Source organism: Macrotis lagotis, chromosome 1 (genome assembly GCF_037893015.1).
Source record: "Macrotis lagotis isolate mMagLag1 chromosome 1, bilby.v1.9.chrom.fasta, whole genome shotgun sequence".
Taxonomy (NCBI): Eukaryota; Metazoa; Chordata; class Mammalia; order Peramelemorphia; family Peramelidae; genus Macrotis; species Macrotis lagotis.
This window is the reverse complement of record NC_133658.1, coordinates 646,209,715-646,231,865: the sequence shown is the minus strand read 5'-3', so window position 1 is coordinate 646,231,865 and position 22,151 is coordinate 646,209,715. Positions and strand designations below refer to the sequence as shown.

The window sequence follows — 22,151 nt, the reverse complement described above, 5'->3', positions numbered from 1 at the left end:
CCCCCCCCCCCCCGCTTCTCTGGGCAAGCCAATTCCACTCACATTAATGGGATGGCTGGTGACAAACTGGGCGGCTCGCATGGGCTTTCGGCCAAAAGAGACCCAGAGCTGGACAGAAGACTGCTGCTGACTGCCCAAGAGATGCTGCCAGGGAGAGAAAGAACTTCAATTAATTACATCAGATCAGAACCACTCTCACAAACAGTGAGAGAGCAAAACATTCCAATTCTGTATTTCCCGAGGTAGCAATAAAGGGTAAAGGGTAATAAGGAGGACAGTATTGCCCATGATTTCATACATAAAAGCACACAAGGGAGATTCAATTTTTCTTGGGTCATTTTTGATTTGATGAACAGCCTGTGTTTGCTATTTGTATCCTCAGGATGCCAGGAAAACACAAGGCAGACCCTGAACAGACTGCCTGGAGAATACAGACCAAGAGTCATACAAAATGAGCAAGTATCAATAGTGACCTATAATCGCTAAAGCTGATAAGCTCTCAGGTACATTCAAATATCTGAATAATTTATGATCAAACAGAATTGTAGTGTTCCCTTTCAATGACTAAGATTAATAACACAGGAGTAAGGATTGCAGATTGGAAAAATAAAAATTTCATTTTACTCTGGAATGCAGTCATTCACACATTCACTTTATACATCCTTAGCAATGGATCAGTATTAGGAAATCTGAGTTCAAATTTTACCTTAGATACTTCTGTGATCCTCAGCAAGTCACTGAATTTTGTCTTTTACCTTAATTTTCCCATCCACAAAAATGGGTAAAATAATAGCACCTACCTCCCAGGATTATTATGAGGATAAAATGAGATTTTTTTTATTACACTGACAAATAGAGATGTCTGACCATTTTTTAATTGGAGATTTCAAACTCTCCCACAGTCATCTCAATTTCAGCATAACCAAAACAGAACTCATTATTTTCTAAAAGAAAAAAACAAAACAAAACACTTCCTCTTAACTTCCATATTTCTGTCAGGGAGACCATCATCTTCCCAATCTTCCCCATTTACAACCTGTCATTCTCTACTCACTCTCCCTCATTTCAATTACTGAATCAATTGTCAAATCCTGTCACTTCTGTCTCTACCACATTTCTTGCCTTCTTCCTGTCCTGACGACTCATACAGCCATCCCCTTAGTTTGTTCTTATCACCTCTAACCTGAATTATTCCAAAGTGGTGATGACCACCTCCTGTCTTCCCTATCTCAAGTTTTTCTTCACTCCACTCCAATCCATCCTCTACACAGCTGCTAATGGAGATTTCCTTAAGTACAGATCTGACTCTATCACTCCCCTACCCTAATCAACAAACTCCAGTGATTTCCTATTGCTCTAAGATAATATACAAAAATCATCTTGTCTCAATTTTCGAGGTGAAATAGGAGGTTAAGTCCTTTATTATAATATAAGTGTGATGGGTCATCTACAGTTGAGATTTTGGAAAAAAAGAAGGCAAGATTTCAAAGAGTTTCTGTGGGGGATAATAAAAGGCCACAAAAAGAAGAGAGGAGAGGGATTGTCATGCAATAGACAGCCCAGTGGAGGTATTCCTCCCATTACTTTCTATCATGAACATGATAACTTGAAAAGAATTCATTTCTCAATGTCACTGGCTGTTGAACTCAAAGAAAAATAAGCGATCAGAAATTACCCAAAAGTTATGAGCATGGAGTAGGTAACAGGGGAAACGGTGGCATAGAAAGAGAAGCAGGTCAAAGACTATCTTTCATGTGTCTATATTAAAGGGGAAAATAAGGAAGATGATTCAGAAAATATAATTTAAAAAAGGAAGAAAAAGAGGAGGAAAAGGAATTAGCATTTATATAGCATAGCACTTTAAGGTCTCCTAGTTTAAGAATCTCAGCATCATCTTCATTCCTACATATTTAAAATCAATCAGTTGCCAAATCTTAAGGGTTTTCCCTTCACAAAATATCTTACATCTGACCCCTTATCTCTTCACTCACACAAGTACCACCTTAGTTCAGTCCCTTATTACCTCTCACCTAGATCATTGCATTAACCAGATGATTGGGCTCCCTTCCTCAAATCTCTCTCCACTCAAATCCGTTCTATGATACCAAAGAAATTTTCTTTTAGTGAAGATTCAAGCTTGTAACCTCCCTCTTCTACCAGCTCTAGTGGCTTCCTCTTGGCACTAGAATAAAATATAAATTCCTCTGTTTAGGTTACAACTTGTCCCTAATCTGTCTTTCCAGCCTCTCTCTCCCTTACAAGGTGATTCAGTCAAACTGGCCTTCTCTCAGTTCCTCAGACAAGACATCTCTAAATTGGATGTCCTTCAGGTCTAGAGAACCTTCCCTTATCACCTCCACCTCACAGAATCCCTCTCTTCCTCTAAAATGCAGATCACATACCATCTGCCTGAAGGAAGTTTTTACACATCACCCTGGCTGCTGCCTTCCCTCCCAGATTACATCCATTTAACTAATGAGTATATATACAATTTACACTTAAGCTTTATATAGTTTTATGTTTACTTGATGCCTTCTCCCCTCCATTAAAATCCAAGTTCAATATAAGCAGGGATCACTTTATTCTTGTACTTCAATCCCCAGATCTTGGTTCAAGTAGTTGCTTAAGAAATACTTGTTGAATGAGACAAAGTTGTTTCACATGATAATATATATAAGGAAAAAAACTGCAGAGTGTGCATATTGGTAAAATATCTCAAAAATGTATGCCCTAGGAAGATCAGCTGATTGCTGTCTTCAAATGGTTAAAGAACCAAGGAGAGGGATTAGGGTTTTTTTTAGGTTTTTTGAAAGGCAATGGGCTTGCAAGTGACTTGCCCAAGGCCACGCAGTTAGGTAATTATTAAGTGTCTGGAGGCCGGATTTGAATTCAGCTACTCCTGACTCCAGGGCTGGTACTCTATCCACTGTACCACCTAGCCACCCCAAGAGGGGATTAGATTAATTCAATTTAGCCCCAGAGAGCAAAATGAGGAATAATGGGTGGGAAGTAACATAAAAGGAAAATTAGATTCATGTAAAGAGAAAAGTTCCCAATAATTCAAAGCCTTAAACAGACTAGATGTAGAATTCTAAAAATGGAGTGAATGACATGCCTTGTGAAATAGAGTTCCCTGTCTTAGAAGGTCTTTAAACAAAGGGTGAATGGTACATTACAGATGGAACTCTTTTTCAGATATTGGACCAGATGGCCACTGAGGTCCCAGTTCTGAAACTGTGTAATATAGGATGCTCAGAAAGGCAGAGGTAATGAAGAGAATGCAACGCCATAGTTCTGAAATTGCATAAAACAGAGGAGCTCAGAAAGGTAGAGATAATCAGGAAATTGCAATGTCATGGAAGCCAAGGGAAGGGAAGCTATCCAGAAGGAGGGTGGCCAACAGTTCCAAATGCCCAAACAAGAATCAAGGAAAAGAAAAACTAAGAAAGAGTCAAAGAATTTGGCAATCAGAAGGTTTCTAATGGTCATTTCACTTAGTATAGGGGGAATTCCCAGATGAGGGAAAGCCTTTCACTTCTCTGCAACATCGAGCCTTAGAGAGTTATCTAGAAAGACCAAAAGGTTAAGGGATTTGTCCAAGTCACAAAACCAGTTTTTTTCAAAGGCAGGAATGGAACTTGGTCTTCTCAGATCTGAGTCCAGCAACTCTCTATACACTGCACCATGTTGCCTCTATCTATGGCTTTATCAGTCTAAAGACTAGTTTTCTTAAAGGAATGTGTTTAATGGAGATTAGGGACAAAAGAAACAAACTGAAGCTAAACCTTCAATTTCTCCCCCTCCCTTGCACTTTCCTCATGGCTTACAAATATGCCTATCCCCCCAACTCTAATGAATCACAGACCTAGTACAAAGCTTGGGATTGAGCTTTGTTTTGACATTTGTTTTTTCCCATATTAAAAGGAGTCAGACTAGTGGCTAAAGGGAATACAGGCAGCTAGGAAAGTAAATATTCAAGGATGCCAAGAGGGGCTGCCATTTTTGTACAATTTCCACAGAGAGGAATGAACTCTGCAGCACAGCCCAAGGGACCAAAATTAATCTGGTATAAAAATCAAAAGGTATATGAATATATCATCCAACACCAAAGGACTTGTAAAGGTCATAGTGTAAACTGAGGCAACCTAGAGATACTGAAAAGGTTAACTCCAGAAATCCAGGCCCAGGAGGAATAGAAAAAAGTATTATTACTCATGCCATGTGAAGAAGTCTTGCAATAAATCGTGATTATGCATGCTGATAGAAGGGAAGCAAGTGGCATGAATCATTCAAAACTATTTCTAAATAGCTTTGCAATCAATTATGTGACTGAAAAGAGAGAGGGGGAAGAGGGGGAGAGAGAGAATTCCTCACATTTATAGTTTGGAGGGTTCTCCTCATAACAATTCTATGTGCAATAGATAATGCAATTATTATTACCCCAATTTATAGATGATTAAAATGAGGGCTCACATTCACACAACTGTTGAGCATCAAAATTGAGCATGAACTTCAATCTCCTGATTCCAAGTATAAGGCTCTTTGGCACAAGTTTTAAACAGCATGAGATTTGGGACAGGGGTATACAGTTAGGGGAAAAGAATCCAAGCAGGCTATCCTTTGGAAAGATGGGGCAAATTTGAGGAAACAACCCATATTTCATCCAATATCCCTTAGAAATGAAAAAGTCATGAAAATCTGGTGCCTTAAAGAAAACAGATAAGCCAAACATAGCAAGCTTAATAAAGATGAACTGTGAACATTAAAATGTATTTAATTCAGGATTTCCTGGGGCAGCTAGGTGGTGCAGTGGATAGAGCACCGGCCCTGGAATCAGGAATACCTGAGTTCAAATCCGGCCTCAGACACTTAATAATTACCTAGCTGTGTGGCCTTGGGCAAGCCACTTAAACCTAATACTTAGCAAAAACGTAAAAAAAAAAAAAAAAAAAGTAACTAATTCAGGATTTCCTGGCTCTTTTTATCCCACCAAGGAGAAATGTAGCTAGAGACAGTCTCAAAAACCTGGGTTCAAGTCCTGCCCCTGCTATATACTGGCTATCCAATCTGGGGGAAACCACTGCACCTCTCACTGCTCTAGATAGCTCTCCAAAATTGTAAAGAAGGTACAAATAATCTGCATTAGTGGGAAGAGGCTTCTTCACTTAGGAGTTCCCAATCCCCCCAAAAATCGCAGACTATTCTCCCTCCACTCTCTACCATCACAGGAAAATGCATGCCTGTGCCCCTTCTGTCATTCTCATCAATCCTTCCCTGCTCTTCCTGGAGATCAGTAAGAGTCTCTCTGCTGTAGGTACATGCATCTGTTCTGAGACAGGTGTCAGAAAGAACAGGAGGTGAGGGGGCATGTCCACGGCAGGAGACTGAGGGAGGGGAGGGGTAGGTTAGGACAACTTGGCTGAGGCCAAGGCAATGGCTTGGCTCCCACACGAGATTCCAAAGGCAGACAATGTTCAGAAATGCTGTGAAAGGCAAAAAACAGGAGTTTCTCTTTCCTCCAGCTAACCCCCATCTCTACTTCACCACTAAGGTTTCCTCTTTGTCTTGGGGGGGGGGGAATATGAGAGAGAGAAAAAGCCCTCCCCAACCTTATCAAGGCTCCCCCATCCATAAAGCTGCTTGGTTCTTCCTCACTCACTGCCAGTCTTATAAATAAATAAAAGCCTGGCTGTGTAAACCATGGCTGGCTTCAACCGCTCCCCTGTTAACTATGTCAGAAAGCAGATGAACTGTGTGGAAGCTACTAGCATGCTTTGTCCCTAATTGTAACCAATGGAGGAAAGGCCTCAAACAGAGAGCAAAGAGAGAAGCTGCCAAATCCCAGGAAGACAAGCCTGGCAGCTCTGGAGGGTCCTGTTTGTTTGGCTTCTGACTTCTACAAGAATCCATTGACCTGAGCTCCCTCAATCTCTCAAAATCAATTCCCTTTCTCTTTTTTTCCCAGGCTATGACCAAGAGGTAGGTTGCTCTTATCTTTGCCAAGACCAACTCTTCTGTATGTATGCCAGATCTTATCTTCTTCAGCAGACTGCATTCAGAGTCAGTCTCTGTCTCTCTCTTTCTCCCTCCCTCTTTTCTCTTTCTCCACTAGCCTTCTCTCTGTTCATCGCTCACAATTTTACATCTGCCATCTTTGTGTCTCTTTTTTGCATTCCCTCCTCACCTCTGTCTTGTCTCTCTCCCTTTAAGATGAACTTCTAACACCACCTTCTGCAGGAAGCCTTTCTTGATTCCCCCAATTCCAACTACCCTCCCTCTCTCTAAAACTAGCTTGGATTCAACTACTCTGTAGAGACAACTTTATATAGCACATGCATTTATATGTATTAGTTGTCTCCTCCATTAGAATAGAAACTCCATGTGAGTAGCCATTATTTCATTCCTGATAGTTTTATCTCCACTGCCTGGCATGGGGACTGGTACAAGAGTGAATGATCTGATAAGAAATAAAACTGATACAAACCAAGCTGTGGTTAATAATCAGACACAGGCATTGAATAAGCAAATGCTCCATTATAACATCTGGCCACAGGGCATCAAACAAAGGGTGAGGAAAGTGGAGAGTTTCTTTACCCTCTGGCACAGAAGATAACAGATTAAATAATGGGATGCTTTACTTAAGACATTATCACCCACCAAACAATGTCTATACTAATGCCTATACATTCTATCAGCTAAGTCAATTATCATATTTCTAGAGCTCTGAAGAAATTCATTATTTTTTAAATAATAGTGGAAACCAATAGGTAAAAACTCACCTTTATGGGCTCTCTTAAATTCACAAAGCACTTAATTCACAACAACCCTATAAAGCAGATTTATTGTAAAGAAAGCTGGTGGTGCAGTGGGTAGAATACTAGGCAGGAAGACCTGAATTCAAATACAGCCTCAGACATTTAGTAGCCATGTGAACCTGAACAAGTCACTTATTATTATTATTTTGCCTCAGTTTCCTCAACAATAAAGGATAATAACATCAATTACCTCTCAGGGTTGTAGTGAGGTTCAAATGAGATCACAGCTATAAAAAATGCATAGTGTGGGCAACTAGTTGGCACAGAGGATACAGCACCAGTCCTGGAGTTAGGAGGACCTGAGTTCAAATCTAATCTCAGACATTTGATACTAGCTGTGTGACTTAATCCCAATGCCCCATAAAAAACAAAAAAATTAAATGAATGAGTGCTTAGTACAATGTAGGTGTTACATAAATGTATATTCCCTTCCCTACTCCCTATTATCCTCTTTTTAGAGGTAATAAGAAAGTCCCAGTGCCACATACCTGGTATCAGAAAAAGATTCAAACCCAGATCTCTGCTGCCTCCAAGCCTAGTCTTTTTTTTCCCCCAATACTTTTTTTTAAGTTTTTGCAAGGAAATGGGGTTAAGTGATTTTATCAAGATCACACAGCTAGGTAATTATTAAATGTCTGAGGCTGTAGGGGTGGCTAGGTGGCACAGTAGATAGAGCACCGGCCCTGGAGTCAGGAGTACCTGGGTTCAAATCTGGTCTCAGATACTTAATAATGACCTAGCTAAAGTCTGAGGCTGGATTTGAACTCAAGTCCTCCTGACTCCAGGGCCGGTGCTCTATCTACTACACCACCTAGCTGCCCCTAAATACTCTAATCATATTGCCTGTCTTACATTTTTTCTTAGATGCTCATGAGAATTTGTGTTTGTAAAGTTTTCATGAAATCACAAGGAAATTCAATAAAATGTCATTCTCTATAAGGCACCTTGAGAGGTTTCTCCAGCCCCAGGCAAGAAAACATTTAAGCCTGCTGGAGCAATCTTTTTTCCTAAACTTTTCTATAAACAAAGATTTCCAATAATCCTTTGGAAATGAATCTCACAATCCAACAACCTCTACAGGCAAGATGACCATCAACATATCTTGTTAAAGTCCTTCCTGCTCCAACTAAGTTCTCTCTTTTTTTAAAAAAATCAGTTCTAAGCTTCTGGCAGTCAGAGGCAATACTCAGATCCCTGGTGTCCTCAGTAGACACCCAACTTACCACCACCTTTGTAGCAAACAGGTACTTGTCCCGGAGCTGAAAGTCTTTGACTTCCTCCAAGATCACTTCCTGGTTTTCCCTGGACTGGAAGAAGTCTGTACTTCGAAAGACAGTGGAAAGGCCAGTGGGCTCGTGCCGTTCAATGTAGATGGTATTGGGCTTGTCATACGGATCAATTCCCCTATGGGAAGGAAAACTAGTTACTGATATGTTCACGTGCAAGGGATCCCTTCCTCCTAGGTGTGCCATTATGACTTGCTGAGCAAGTCATAGAACCAGAGGTAGTATAGCAGACATGCTAGACATGGAGTCAGGAAGACCGGAGTTCAAATCCTTATAAGCTGTGTGACACTGAGCAAATCAATTTTCACATCTGCAAAATGGGATAACAACAGTGCCTATCTCCCAGACGACTGTGAGGATAGAATGAGATATTTATAAAAGAGTTTTACAAACCTTAAAGGGATATATATATAAATACTAATTATCATCATCATCATCATCATCATCATCATCATCTCCCCCAGAATGACTTGCATAGGGCTGAACTAGCACAGCAGGTACTCAGAAATTTCCTGCCCAAATAGAAGGAAGAAAACAAGTTTCTATTAAGTACTACTCTGAGGCAGGCACTCTGCTAAAAGCTAAGTACAAAAATGACCTCACTTTGTAGATTTTTGAGATGAGAACACTTTTGAATTTACCATTATTTAATTTCAGAGGGAACATTCTCAGAAGTGGAAGGGACCTCAGAGTGCCTCTAGTCCAACCCATACAGACTTCCCCTTGACCACACGCCTGACAAGTGGTCATCCAGACTTTGCTGGCAAATCTTTCTTTCCTCCCATAGCAACAGACCACTGAGCTTTGGGAAAATGCCAGCTGTTCAGATGTATTCCTTCACATTAGACCTACAATTTCCTCTCTGAAAATTCCACCCATAGCCTTCAAGAAATGAAAGTTCCATTGTTAGTTACTGACAAGAGCTAGGACTAGGGCCTCAGTCTTTTGATTCTTTGTCCAATGACTTTTTTTCCTTGTTCAACAAGAGTACACTTGCCTAGTTCAGAGTTGGCACAAAAGATGGCATGTGGATTTCTGCCACCCCACATCAAATGCAAAGAAGTGACTGACCAGAGGACTAATCCTAATCATTAATTCAATTCCTAACACATACAGAAGGTTGGATGATATGATATGTGGCAGGAAAAGGGAGAAAAATGAAGAAATGTCTATAGAAGGCACTTCTTCTTAGTGACCTTTCGAAAATAAGAAGTGATACAATCCAATGATCCCAATAAGTTAATCTACAAGCACAAGAAGCCTAGAAGTCTTGGAAAGAAAAACATTTCTTGGAAGTAGGAAAAAAGGGCTTAACTCTTTATATGGTTCCATAAAACATATAGGTGCTTACCAGTGGCTTTTCGAGTACTAAGGAGTCTAGTGAAAACTCCTTCAAAATACCCTTTCAAAAATAAAGTAAAAGCCTCACTTAGAGCTTCCATTTCAAGGGTGACAAAATTTACAAACATTACAACTGGGGACATTTCTACTTCAGTCCTGTAATTCCAAACAAGTCCCCAATAAATTTCTAACTAAATCAAAAGAAGAAAACTGGCATTTTGGATAAGACCTGTATGAAAATGAGTCTTCATTATCTGATACTCTGTGTATGTACATATGTATGTGTGTGTGAGCGCCTGGACATGTGTGCGTGGGTGTTGGTACAATCTGCTCTCCTCCACAATTAGAAGTACTGATTAGAGTATTTCCGTTGGTGGTTATGCAAATTAGTATAAGGCTCCTCAGTATTACAGAGAGACAGAGACAGACAGAGACAGAGAAATTGAGTGGATAGGAGAGAGGGTTAAAATTGTTCTCAAATATTTAGAGACCCTGGCTAGCTAAGAATCCATTTAAGATGCATATCTAATAGAAATCATGTTTTATAGTTCTAAATACTCTTTTGGACAAAATGTCAAAGTTTCCTTTGACATTCTAACTTAAAATATTTATAGAAAACATCAGTAGAGACAAAGCTTAACATTTTTATAACACAGCAAAATGTGACATTTCTGAAAGTCCATTTCCAAAAAAAAGGTCTTCAGAAAGTATAAAAATTGCAGTAACTTTAATATCCTCCCGATTAGGAAATCCCAAAGAAATGATTCGTTCCCAAAACTCAATCCTCATTCAGATTAAGCTAAGTCTTGAGGTTCTGACTCAAAATTCTGTAAGGTATGGTTTGATTTTTTTCTTTCCATGACTCTCAATTCCAAACTGGGCCAAACTTGTTCACCCTGAAAGGGGAATCAAATTGGAGAGAAGATATTTAAAAGTTAGTCCCTCCTCTTAAGATGGTACAACTTACCAAGCAAATGACTTCACATGTTCTTGAATCATGACCCAGGTCTGACCAAAATCATCTGATTTCCAGAGCTGCAAATCAATAATAAAAAGGTGATGAAAGAAGGCTAAGCACTCTGGACTATGGACAACTAAATCACCATCCAATTCCTACTGTGAAACTCAGGCCTGGGGAACACAATGCTAGAGCCTACAACAACAGGCACAGATCACTGGAGCCAATACAAGTGCTCAGAAAGCATATTGGGATAGGAAGAACAAATAAATCTGTTCCCTGTCTTCAAGGAAGTTATCAAACTCTCAGACATAGTTTTATGGAGGAAAAAAATGATGGGTCCATTTCTATTTTCCTAAGAATGATGCTGCTCTAATTTTTCAGAAAAAAAAATGTTTCCACTAAGATTTATCTAAATTGATGGGATATGGCCAGAGAGTTACTCCAAGGTTTTTCTCCCTAAGAAATAATGTCCTTGAACACTTAGTGAATTCAGGTATCTAAGGTAGGAGTGAGGGAAAAGAAAGAACATCACACATGGACAGAACTACAGAGCTTCCAACAGAATCATCATATACATAAGGAACATAAGCATAACAAACCTATTTTCTGGGTCTAACCAGAGAGATGATAGATAAATCAACCAACCACCTAAACTTCAAAAGCCCCAATTTGGAGGTCCCTTTGGAAGGTTGTTTAATAAGTCCCTGGTAACAGGATGTTAGAACAGTGAGGCCAGAAACAACAATAAAGATAACAACCATTCTGGGAAACTGCTATAATCCCCTATCCAGGACATTCCTTTTCTTCTCCCTCCTACCCATGCCAAATCTTTTCCTATGAGAGACCTAAAACTGTGCCAAAGTAAGTAGGTGGTATTTTTGGTTAAATAGGATACAAGCAAAAAGAAAATGACCCATATTTAGTTGGCACAATCTTTACCAAGTCAATCCAGGGTCATGGCAAGTTGATGCCAACCTGCATCCTTTCCCTACTTAATTCTAAACCTAAAATTGATCCCCTTGCTGTTCTTCTCATCTCTCTTCCCTCCACAATTAGAAAAGAAATACATTTTCCCAAAGGAGTGGATGACTGATGGTAACCTATTATAAATTTTGGTTACAGATATCACAGAAGGTCAGGAGGGTTGAGAACACAACCTGTATTACAGGTTTCTGCTTTCTCTGCCATAATGGCTTCTGGGGTCTCAGTTTACACCCCTTCCTCCCATTCAACAACAAATTACCTGTCTAGAAGAGCACAAGGTTAAAAGGTAAGTAAGAGACTGCCAAAGGCTGGGGTACTGATCCTTGGCCAGCAGGAGGAAAGAGATGGTCAAGGGATGCATTTTTACTTAACAACAATAAATGAAATTGTGCTTAAAAGTGTCAAGCCTAGAGAAGGAAAAAGGGTTAGTAAAAAGACACTGGCAGAAGTCAGCAAGAAAGCAACTAAAGAAGCCTTGCCTTGTATCCATTTAGGGTCCTCCCAAGCTAGCAGGTGGTTGGGTGGGTGGTGCAAGGGGATTCACTTACCTGCTTGTTGGGGTGAGATCTATCAAAACCCAGGAGAAGGTTTGGGGCCTTAGTATGCAGGAGGAGATCAGCTGCCCGAAATGGAATGGAGAAACCTTGGATGATGCTACAGAAGTCAAAAGTAATCCAGAGGTATTGAGCATAGGCATCCACAAAGATGTACTGGAGAAGAAAACAGAGAAGACAGAGGACACAGTGACAAAAAGTTGGCAATAACCAGTCAATGTCTCAGTTCTATGTCAGAGCACATGGGAGAAGAAGAAAACCAGGGAGCTGGAAGGGGCCTGCAGAGCCATGGAGAACAGTGCTCTCCCACCATCCATGCTTGTCGATGAAGACTCACAGACCAACAGAGCCAAGAGAATGAGCCACACAATGATAGCTAATACAAAGACCCAGTCTTTATTCCAAATGACAAATGGAGAAGCATCTTCCACCTCTTGACAAGTATGTATTCTACCTCTTGGCAAAGACATGATGGGCTGGCTAAAGGTGCAGACTGAGGCATACATTCTTGGATGTGTCACATGCCAATTTGCCCATTTATCTTCTTTAACTATACTTTTTTGTTAAAAACGAGTATACTTTGCATGAGGGAGGGTAGAATCACTGGGAAGTGACAGCAATTTTTTAAAAAAACAATAAGAAAGAAAGATCAACAAACCAACAAAGACAGAAAGATCAAAAGAAAGGGGGAAAGAAAATAATTTTTGTGACTTCCATCAGAATATTCTCCTAATTTTTCTTATCTTTCATTGTTGACCACACTCTCCAAGAGTTAAAGACCTTTTATTGTCTATGACTGAATGGCTGAATGAATGAAAAATGATTCATTAAGCTCTTTCAATTACCAAGCTATGTGCTAAATGATGGAGATATTAATACCAAAAAACTACAGTCCTGGCCCTCAAGTTACTCTCTTATTCAGGAAAATGACCAGAGTGGGTAGTTTTGTTTGGTGAAGAAGCAAGGAAAGCAAGTAATGTTGATTTGATAGCTGTTCTCAGATCAAAAGTGGAGAAGTGCCTTGGTCAGTGGTTAATGGTTCATTCTTTTCAAGGGCCAACAGTAACCAAGAGACCACGAATCAGAGCAATACAATAGGAAGATCAGTGGATGTGGAGTCAAAGGACCTAGATCTGCAGTTTACTCCCAATGTGACTTTAGGCACCCCTTTATGCCTTTAGTTTCTTTGTTTTTAACTACTTGGACCAAATGATTTCCAAAACCCCTTCCAGCTCTAAATCTGTGATCTGTTGATTCTCTGAGTTAAAAATTGCCTAAAAAGTTGCATTGGGAGTGGGAGAGGAGGGATAAACTGAAAAAGAACTCCAGTCCCTGCATCATGCAAAAGAGTCCCAGGCTAAACCATATCACTGCCAGTCCAGCAGAGTTTCACCTGCTCTGGAAGAATGTTTTTTTCTCCTTGCCCAAGGAGGCTGGGTTACTTCCCAATTTTAGGCAACGGAGCAATGGCTGAGGCCAGTAAACTTTATCTGAAGCATCTAGAGGAGACTCCTGTGGGAAAAGGACGCACCTTAATTTGGCTTTATAAGGGTGACTGAGTTCGAACAATAGCTTGGCAGACTAGCAACTGCCTGCCTATAGAGGCTCTTTGTGGGGAGGGAGACTGTTCCAGGGCTGGCCAGGAAGCTCAGAGGACTACGAAGGCAGAATCAGCAGGATCCAAATTTACCAGGAATCTGTCTGGTCACAGAAAGAAAATAGGGAAACAGAATGCAAGAAAATCCTCCATGATTAACTTCCCTCAATAGGATCTACTAGGTAAGCCAACCTAGCTGAAGCACCTTAAGGGAACAGCATGAGGCAGCAGGTTCAGGTAGATAAAACCAATGCTGCCATCTTAACCATCACCTTCCCTCAAGTCCAAATGGAGAAAGCCTAGGTCTGTAGAACCAAGAACAGAAGAGACACCACCACCCCCCAGCCTATCTACCCTACTATGAGCCTGACCCTTAGCACTGAGGAAAATAATCCCTAGAGAAAAGGGGAAAAAAGTAAAAAAATTAAAAAATTAAAAGAGAAAAGGGGTCCATATTCCTAGCTACCACCAACACCAATATCTAACCAGATGTCACAAACAGAGAGGTTAGCCCAAGAGCCTCAGGAATCTCACTAACCCCCAGACTGTCATGCATATAGCTCCTTGAAGTCATCATTCTGGGATACAAGCCCTATGGAAAGGAGACCTTTAAAAAAAAGTAAAAAAATAAATAAACAAACAAATGAAAGGAGACCTTGCAAATGGTTCAGAAGGTGCTATGGCTCCCAGTTCCTCAACAACCACAGCTACAAAAGACAGGATATAAAGTCCTTAACACCAACATCCTTGACACTGCTGAATGGTTCAAAAATCAGAAACAGACAAAAACAATTTTTTGTGATAAAAAAAAATTAAAGATCTATTATCATCTGCTTTGTCACTGCCCCCTAAGGACCATGAAATCTTTCCATCTGACTTGAGGGAGCTGAAATGCCCTATGTGTGTTTTCTCCCCTATTAGAATGTAAGTCCCTTGAGAGAGAAACCATCTTTCACTGTTCTGACTCAGTAGACATCATGTTAATTAACACTTAGTTTTTCTGCTAAAGCATAAGCTTCCCAAGGGCAGAAACTATATCTATTTTTCCTGTATCTTTGCACCTAGACACTATCCATATAGTTGAGCTCAAAGAAAATGGCATTTATTGGTGAACTGAAAAGAGCAGATGCAAAAAAAGCTCTAAAAGTAAATTTCCACTCATGTAGAACTATACATGTGATAAGAACAGAAAAGTCATCCTAAGTCTTAGCATAGGAGAATTTTAGAGAGCTCACTTACTCTCTCCCCTGACTCCAAATGGGCTCAACTCAAACCATTCCAGATAGAATGAAATGTTGTAGGTAGGAAATTCTCTTAAGGATTTCTGGACAGGGATCCCCAACTACCCTCTCCTGGATTTGAGAATATATTTTCTTAGCCTTTTTACATTGGAAAATCACTTAACTTTGAGCCTCTGTTTCCTCATTCACAAAATAGGGGTGATTCATATCACTACCAACCTCATCAGGTTGCTAGACTATATAGTTACTATGTATTCTAAAGTGTTATATAAATGTATTTATTATGAAAAACCACCATCCTACTATCTTGAACTTGTACAAGAACTAATTACAACCTTCTCTTCTTCAAATTACTCTCAATTAGATAATTTAGACAGGTTTTATTTTCCAACATTTTCATCATCTGAATCCTCTCCTATTTCTCTGGAACCAAAACCATTGTTCTCCTCTAAACTCTCTTCTCCTTTGGCATCCATGATATTGAATTAATTCAATTATTCCTATCTACCTATTTAGCCACTCATTCTTTGTCTTCTTTGTTTGACTTGTCTTCCTGCTCCTATCCCAAGCTGTAAACATTCTGAGGTCTACCTTCATTCCTCTGTTCTCCTTGGAAAGCACAATCATTCTCATCTCCATAAGGTTATAGATGGTTCTTCAAATCTCCCACCTCTCTCTCTCTAGTCCTGACCCCAATCTCACCTCCAGGCCAGTCCTTTGAAACCATCATTCTGGGAAGTTGTCCCTATGGAAATGAAAACCCTACAACTCATTCTGCAAGCACCCAATTCCAACACTTCAAAAGCATCCCAACCAACTTTCCAAATCCCCTATTTCTGTTGATGGTACTATCATTCTTCAAGTGTTTCTGGCCTTAAACTGGTAGAGCTATTTTAGAGTTGACTTTTCCCTTATCATCAGTTATCAAGTTCTGTAATTTCTTCCAAAAAAATTTTTGTTAATGATTTTAACATGCCTCCTATTTGTCCTTTCCTTTCCATCCCCAATGTCACCACCTTAGACCTGGTCCAGAGATATAAACAAAAATTTTAGATTCACAATAATAGTATTGGGGAACTTAAAACTGAATTTTTTCTCCATCAATGCCACCTCCTGGATGAGCAGTCAATCACAAGATCACAGAATCATATCTAATACTAGAAAGACCATAAGAGATCATCTAGTCTGATCCCTGTGAGTTTTACACATGAGAAAACTGAACCCCAAACAAGGTATGTGACTTGTCTAAGTCATACACAGAAGACAAACAGTTGTAGAATTTGAGCTTAGTATGGTGTCTGGAATGTAGTTGGTGCTTAATAAATAATTGTTGACCGACTGAGATTGCAAGTTCAGGGCTTTTTTAACTTCAACTTTTTCAACTACTGCTTCCAGTATTAAAATAATATACTAATCACCACTGAAAACCATTATTGATTGGCTCCCCTCCAGGTTTGCATAAAGAGATCTCAGGAAGCAGTCTGAGAAAGATGCAAAATACATGCTACTATTTGGGAAACATGAGCAATAGTGACCATTCATTACCTAGACTTGGTTCTCTTAGGAGTTTCCTCCATAAGGGTCTCCCTCCTTCAAGCTGTCAGAAGAAAGGATCTATATAGTTCCTATATAGTTCAAGGCCTTTAAACTCACCAGGATTGGTCCAGGCTCCTCACTCATCAGGTCATGCTTGAATGATGGTGATTGTTCTAATCCATTAGTTCCTAACTTGGGGTCCATGGATAAATTTCAAGTAGTCCGTAAATTTGGATGGGAAAATTTATTTTCATAATTTAAATTACTATTCCCTTTAATTCTGCACTTTTAAAAAATTATTCTGAAAAGGGATTTATTGGCTTCACCAGAATGTCAATGGGGCTCAGAACACAAAAAAAGTTAACTCTTTTCCAATCACTTCTTCTGCAAACCATTCTACAAACTACCACAAGAGTAATCTTCCTACAATTCCTCTCCTATTTAGCAAAAATTCAACAAATAACTAAAGAGGCAATAAATCAAGAAATTCAATTCCAAATACAACTTTAAATTCTAAACCATGTACATTTTGGTAAAAATGCCAACTCTGACTTAAAAAAAAATGAACTTAGCTAATTCCTTCCTGACAACAAGTGTTAGAGAAGGAGAATAATTGGGGTGGGGAGTGAAGACTGTGTGGCATATCACTTAGGTTTGAAAAGTAGGACAGAAAAGGGCCAGCCAGTGGCACCAAAAACCAAATCATTCATTTCACAATATTACCTAGGGCTGGACCCATCTGATCAATCAAAATAAATTTGAATAAGTTCAGCACTAGACATGGCACTAATCTCATAATACCTTTGTGGTGGTTGGGAGGGCTGCATACTCTAGAAAAGGGCCACCCAGAACCTTCCAAACCCATCAAGTTGGGTCTGAGACTATGAATAGTTCTGAACAATTTCTGAGACTTGGATCCCCAGAGAATCCTCTGAGCTCTTCAAATTTTTTTTCTTCATAATTGAAGTTAAGGCTAATTTTTAGGTAAGAGCAAAGTAGAAATAAAAATCTAATTTTAAGGACAGCTAGATGGCGCAGTGGATAGAGCACCGGCCCTGGAATCAGGAGTACCTGGTTCAAATCCAGCCTCAGACACTTAATAATTACTGAGCTGTGTGACCTTGGGCAAGCTACTTAACCCCATTTGCCTTGCAAAAAACTAAAAAAAAAAAAATCTAATTACTTTCCCCAATTCAAGTTTACAGACCCTATGAAATCTGGACTCCTGCACTATAAGGATAAGGAAGCCAAAACTTCTTTCTAAATGACATGGGGTAGGGGCATAGTGGATAAAGCACCAGCCTTGAAGTCAGGAGTACCTGGGTTCAAATCTGGTCTCAGACACTTAATAATTACCTAACTGTGTAGCCTTGGGCAAGTATTTAACCCCATTTGCCTTGCAAAAACCTAAAAAAATAAAAAATAAAAAAAATAAAGGACATGGGGAGTTAGGAGAATGAAGAAATTCTGATAGTGGGACCTAAAAAAAAACCCTGAAGTCTTCAAATAAACACCTAGCCAATACCATCATTATCAGCAATGGGCCTCCCACTTTTCCCATACATACTCCATTCAGACCACACCCTGCTCTTTAATATTAAAAATTTTTTAATTTCTTTCTTTTCATCATGGTGGTCCTCCATGTTCACGTTAAACAGGATAAAAATATCCAGGCAAGGGATGAAGGGGTACCCAATGAGTCTCTCAATGGCCCTAATGACAAGAAGACACTTCTTCAGAAACTCTGTGGTTTTTCTCAGGAAGTATCAGATCTGGTGGAAAAATGTGACTCCCTCCCCTGGGGGGGAGGGGTTATAGAAAACAAACATGATGAGCATAATAAGAGTCACCATTTCCTTCCTGGAGAGTTCAAGGAGAGAGAAAACAGACAGCTCCCACCAAGGAAGAAAAAACTCCCTCTTAGCAGAATTTCCTCCAAGGCTGCTACACGAGGTCTGCATTCCAGTAGGTCAGTTCATACTGCCTCTGAATCCACAAGAGAAACATGTGGAGGATGAAAGTAGCTAGTGGAGTGAATAGGCATTTGCTCTTATCCAGGTAGGACTTGGAGTAAATATTAATAAACGATCTGTGTGGAATGGTGGAAAAACTTAACTTTGCTTAACTTTGAGTCCCTGCTTCTCTCGCCCCTTAACTGGATCTTCTCCAGGCCTACTCCTTGTCCTTCCATCTTAGAAAAACAGAAGAAAAAAAATCCAGATGTCTATTATCTAGGAATGCTTGTCACTCCAAGTCCCACAGTTCCATAACCCAAAAAGTAAGGAAGCCAGAGATATAGCCAGCTCCTACAATACCATACAAAGCAGTAAATCAAGGGATATGTAGAAATGCTAACCCAGAGCTCCAGGGATCCGTGGGACTTGGAGCGACCACCATCTAGAGTTAAAAGCCACCTCCCTGCAAACTAGTCCAATTCAACAAACCCCTAAGTGCCAGCTCTTTATAAGGTAATGGGACTAGGCACTGGGGATTCACAGATGAGACAGATCACATAACATTCTCTCAGAGGCTTACAAACTAAGAAGTGAAGGAATGAACACAATTTTTCCCTTCCCAGTCCTGTTGCTGATGTTTTTTGGTCTGTCTATTGCTGGTTCCTCCTGGAAGTTTCCTCAGAGCCTAGGGTTTGCTTGCCTGGAACAGACAATCACCTTCATGGCCCAGTTACCAAGGTATAGCCCTCTACCAGGCCCAGTTCCCTTCCCCCACTGCCGAGCTCCTCCTAGAGCTTCCATTTTTTTAGAATGTCCCAGATAGGCCTACATTCATTCTCTGGATTTCAAAACCATGTGACTCCAGTCATCCCTCTCACCTATAACTGCTCTGCAGGTCCTTGGAGGCAGGAACTAACCTTTTTTTTTGTATCAGTTTCAAGAAAACTTTGCAAAGTGCCTGATAAATGGTTGGTTTCTTCCTTCCTTCCCATACAAATACATTTGATACAAGAGAAAATCTGATAAGTGCAAAGAAGGGGTCCTAGTAAAGTGCTACGAGAAACTGGAAGATGGAGAAATCAATTTCAACTGGGTTCAGAGTCCAAGAAGGCTTTTTGAAGGAGATGGCACTTATTATTAGGAACTTCAATAGGTGAAGTTGGTGGGGGAACCATTTCTTCTAGCTAGTCTTGGAGTAAATAATAAAAGATGGAGAAAGAAGAGTGTAGGATAAGAAGGGAAACGGTGAGAAGTCCAGTAAAGGTGGAGCACAGCTCCAATATAGAAGCCTGAGTTAAGTCTAGATAGTGATGCCAGAGTGTTATCAGGTGTGTGTATATGTGTGTGTGTGTGTGTACATACACACACACACACATATGTATATATACATACATACATACAGATATATATAGATATAGATATAGATATAGATACAGATACAGATATAGATATAGATATAGATATAGATACAGATACAGATATAGATATAGATATAGATATAGATATAGATAGATATATACACACACACATATATTTTTAGTGCAACTGCATTTTCATTTTTTTAATCTGGTTTAAAAAAAATCTCCCACAAATATTATTGAACATTGGTAAATCAAAGTCATTTATGGTTTAAAATCAGCTCAATGTCTGCTTCAAAAGCAAAGCCCTTAGGATATCCAGATGAGAAAATATAAGGGGAAAAAAAGCCAAGGGTTTGGTCTGCAATATACAGTATCTGCTGGTTTGATTCTTCTCTCAATGAAAAAAACAGGGTCTGGGGTTAGTCAATGAGGAAGGGATCACTACAGTGAACAGAGCAATCTCAAAAGTTGCTTTGAATGAAAAACAAGAAAAATACAGTCAGAGAAGACTGTAGCTGATTCACTGAAAGCTGACCTATTCTATTCACCACTTTTTCAATGCCCCTTCAGATACACAGTTGCTATTAAAAAAAAAAAAACTTCATAAATTTTGAGGCCCTAGAGAAATGTGGCCTACAATAATAAATGAGAGGATCATTATCATAATTATTACCACCTCAGAAGGTAATCAGTAAAGTGGAGAATTTTCCATGGGCTGTTTTTGCTTTGGAAATTCTGCTTAAAGACACTGCATCACTATACTGTGGGCCAACCTTACAAGCATGTCTCCTCCATAATAAATATTCCTCTCCATAAGCAAGTATTAGCAGAGTCTGAGAAGGGGCCATGGTTTCATCACCTTCCCCCAAAATGTTTCAACACATTTGTTTTCCCAAAGCAAGAATTCTTTCTTCCCTAAACAGTCCAATAAAGCAATACTTTGTGGCTGTTACTTCCTTACCCGTTTGTTGTCAGCTGGGCTATGGTAGAATTGGGCAATCACTGCTTCACTGTTGTTTCCCACACCAAAGTTGAATTTCTCCGATATTTTCTGGAATGATTTCCCATAATCATAAGATACGTAAACCTAGAAGGTGGGATGGAGGGAGAGAGGAGAGAAAGCATTATATATGTGTGGTTCTACTTTCAAACTGTCCTGTTACAGGTTCTGAATGTGTCTCAATGACATAATGAAATTACAGATGTCACCAGATAATGTTATCAAGGAAAGAACCAGTCCACCTCTGAATCTGTCCTCATACATGTGAAAGGCAGATGACTTGGGTTCAAGAGCAACTGCCTGAAATGGAGGTATGACTATCCAAGGACAATGCAACTTTCTTGAGAAGGGAGCCAAAATGATTAAAGCCATGAGAGGCACCTTACATTCATGACTGGGTTTAAAAGATTCAAATTCTATCGAGAGGTCTACAAAATTTTCCTGGAAGAACTAAAAATGTGTCCAATTTTTCAGGTTTAAGCATACTATCCATTTCCTTTCTGGAAATTCTACTTTTAGGCTGTATCAGAAGACTGGAAGAAAAACTAGCTTCAACAGAAAGCCAAGAGGAGAAAGAGAGGAAGATGGAGAGGGGGGAGGAAAGGAAGGGGAAAGGATTAGAAAAGGGAACAAAAGGCAGAAGAGGAGTACTGCTACATGTTTTTCCTTATTACAATTAAATTTTTTCATTTAAACACAAATGTATCATAAACTCCAACACTAATGCTCTTATGATTCCACAGAGGAACAGGAAACTGTAATTCACATTTAACTCAGTTTAAGAATCTATTGTGGGGCTACTAAGTATAGTCACTATGAAAATATCAAGGATACAACATTTATAAATAAAAGTCTTTGTCCTCATAGGGGTAAGAAGTGGGGTGGCTAAGAAAACAGTATGTTCACCAATGAGCATGATCCAAGATAGTATATTACAGGAACAAAGAGATATTCAACAGTAAGGGCCTACAGATGCTCCACTAGGAGTAATCAACATCCTCATCACTAAGTATGATAAAAGGTAGAATGTGACAGAAACAAAAGAGAGTCAACAGAAGTACCTTCTGTTGCTCCATGGTTTATACTTTTGTCAATTTGCTACTGACTGCAAAAGATAGAGGCCAGGATGTGGATAATGTGATAGAAGTGATCACTTCTGCACATTTTTCTTACTCTATCTACACTTTCCTAACTATGAATAGTCCAACAGGGGAAAGAAGCAATAGCCTAGACAAATTTAACATAATCAATCCAAAATCACTTATTTTAGTTTATCTTGGAGCAGAGGGGCAGAGTCAGTCATCATCTTCAACCACTACTCTCTATTAGACCCAGAGGTCAATCCAATTCCAACAAAGGTAGGTGTTCTATAGGGTCCTAATCTAAAGGAACAGTAACAGACTTTAAAAAAGCATGGGTTCCTTTCCAACTATAGAAGAGGAAGTGGAGGATTCAACAACAGGAATTGAAGTCCTTTTTTTTTCTAAATTGTGAAACTTTACAGAGAAGTTTAAGTACTA

General features: G+C 39.6%; 1 protein-coding gene across 1 annotated transcript in view; it reads right to left on the bottom strand.

The window, feature by feature from the left end:
* SORL1 (sortilin related receptor 1) overlaps positions 1 to 22,151 on the bottom strand; it is a 198,660-nt gene that overhangs the window by 131,675 nt on the left and 44,834 nt on the right. The window contains exons 3-7 of the mRNA XM_074215297.1: positions 20,593 to 20,718; positions 11,936 to 12,097; positions 10,410 to 10,477; positions 8,039 to 8,219; positions 43 to 144 (exon numbers count right to left, since the gene is read on the bottom strand). Coding sequence (XP_074071398.1) covers positions 43 to 144; positions 8,039 to 8,219; positions 10,410 to 10,477; positions 11,936 to 12,097; positions 20,593 to 20,718 — 639 coding nt within the window. The remainder of the gene's footprint in view (positions 1 to 42; positions 145 to 8,038; positions 8,220 to 10,409; positions 10,478 to 11,935; positions 12,098 to 20,592; positions 20,719 to 22,151) is intronic.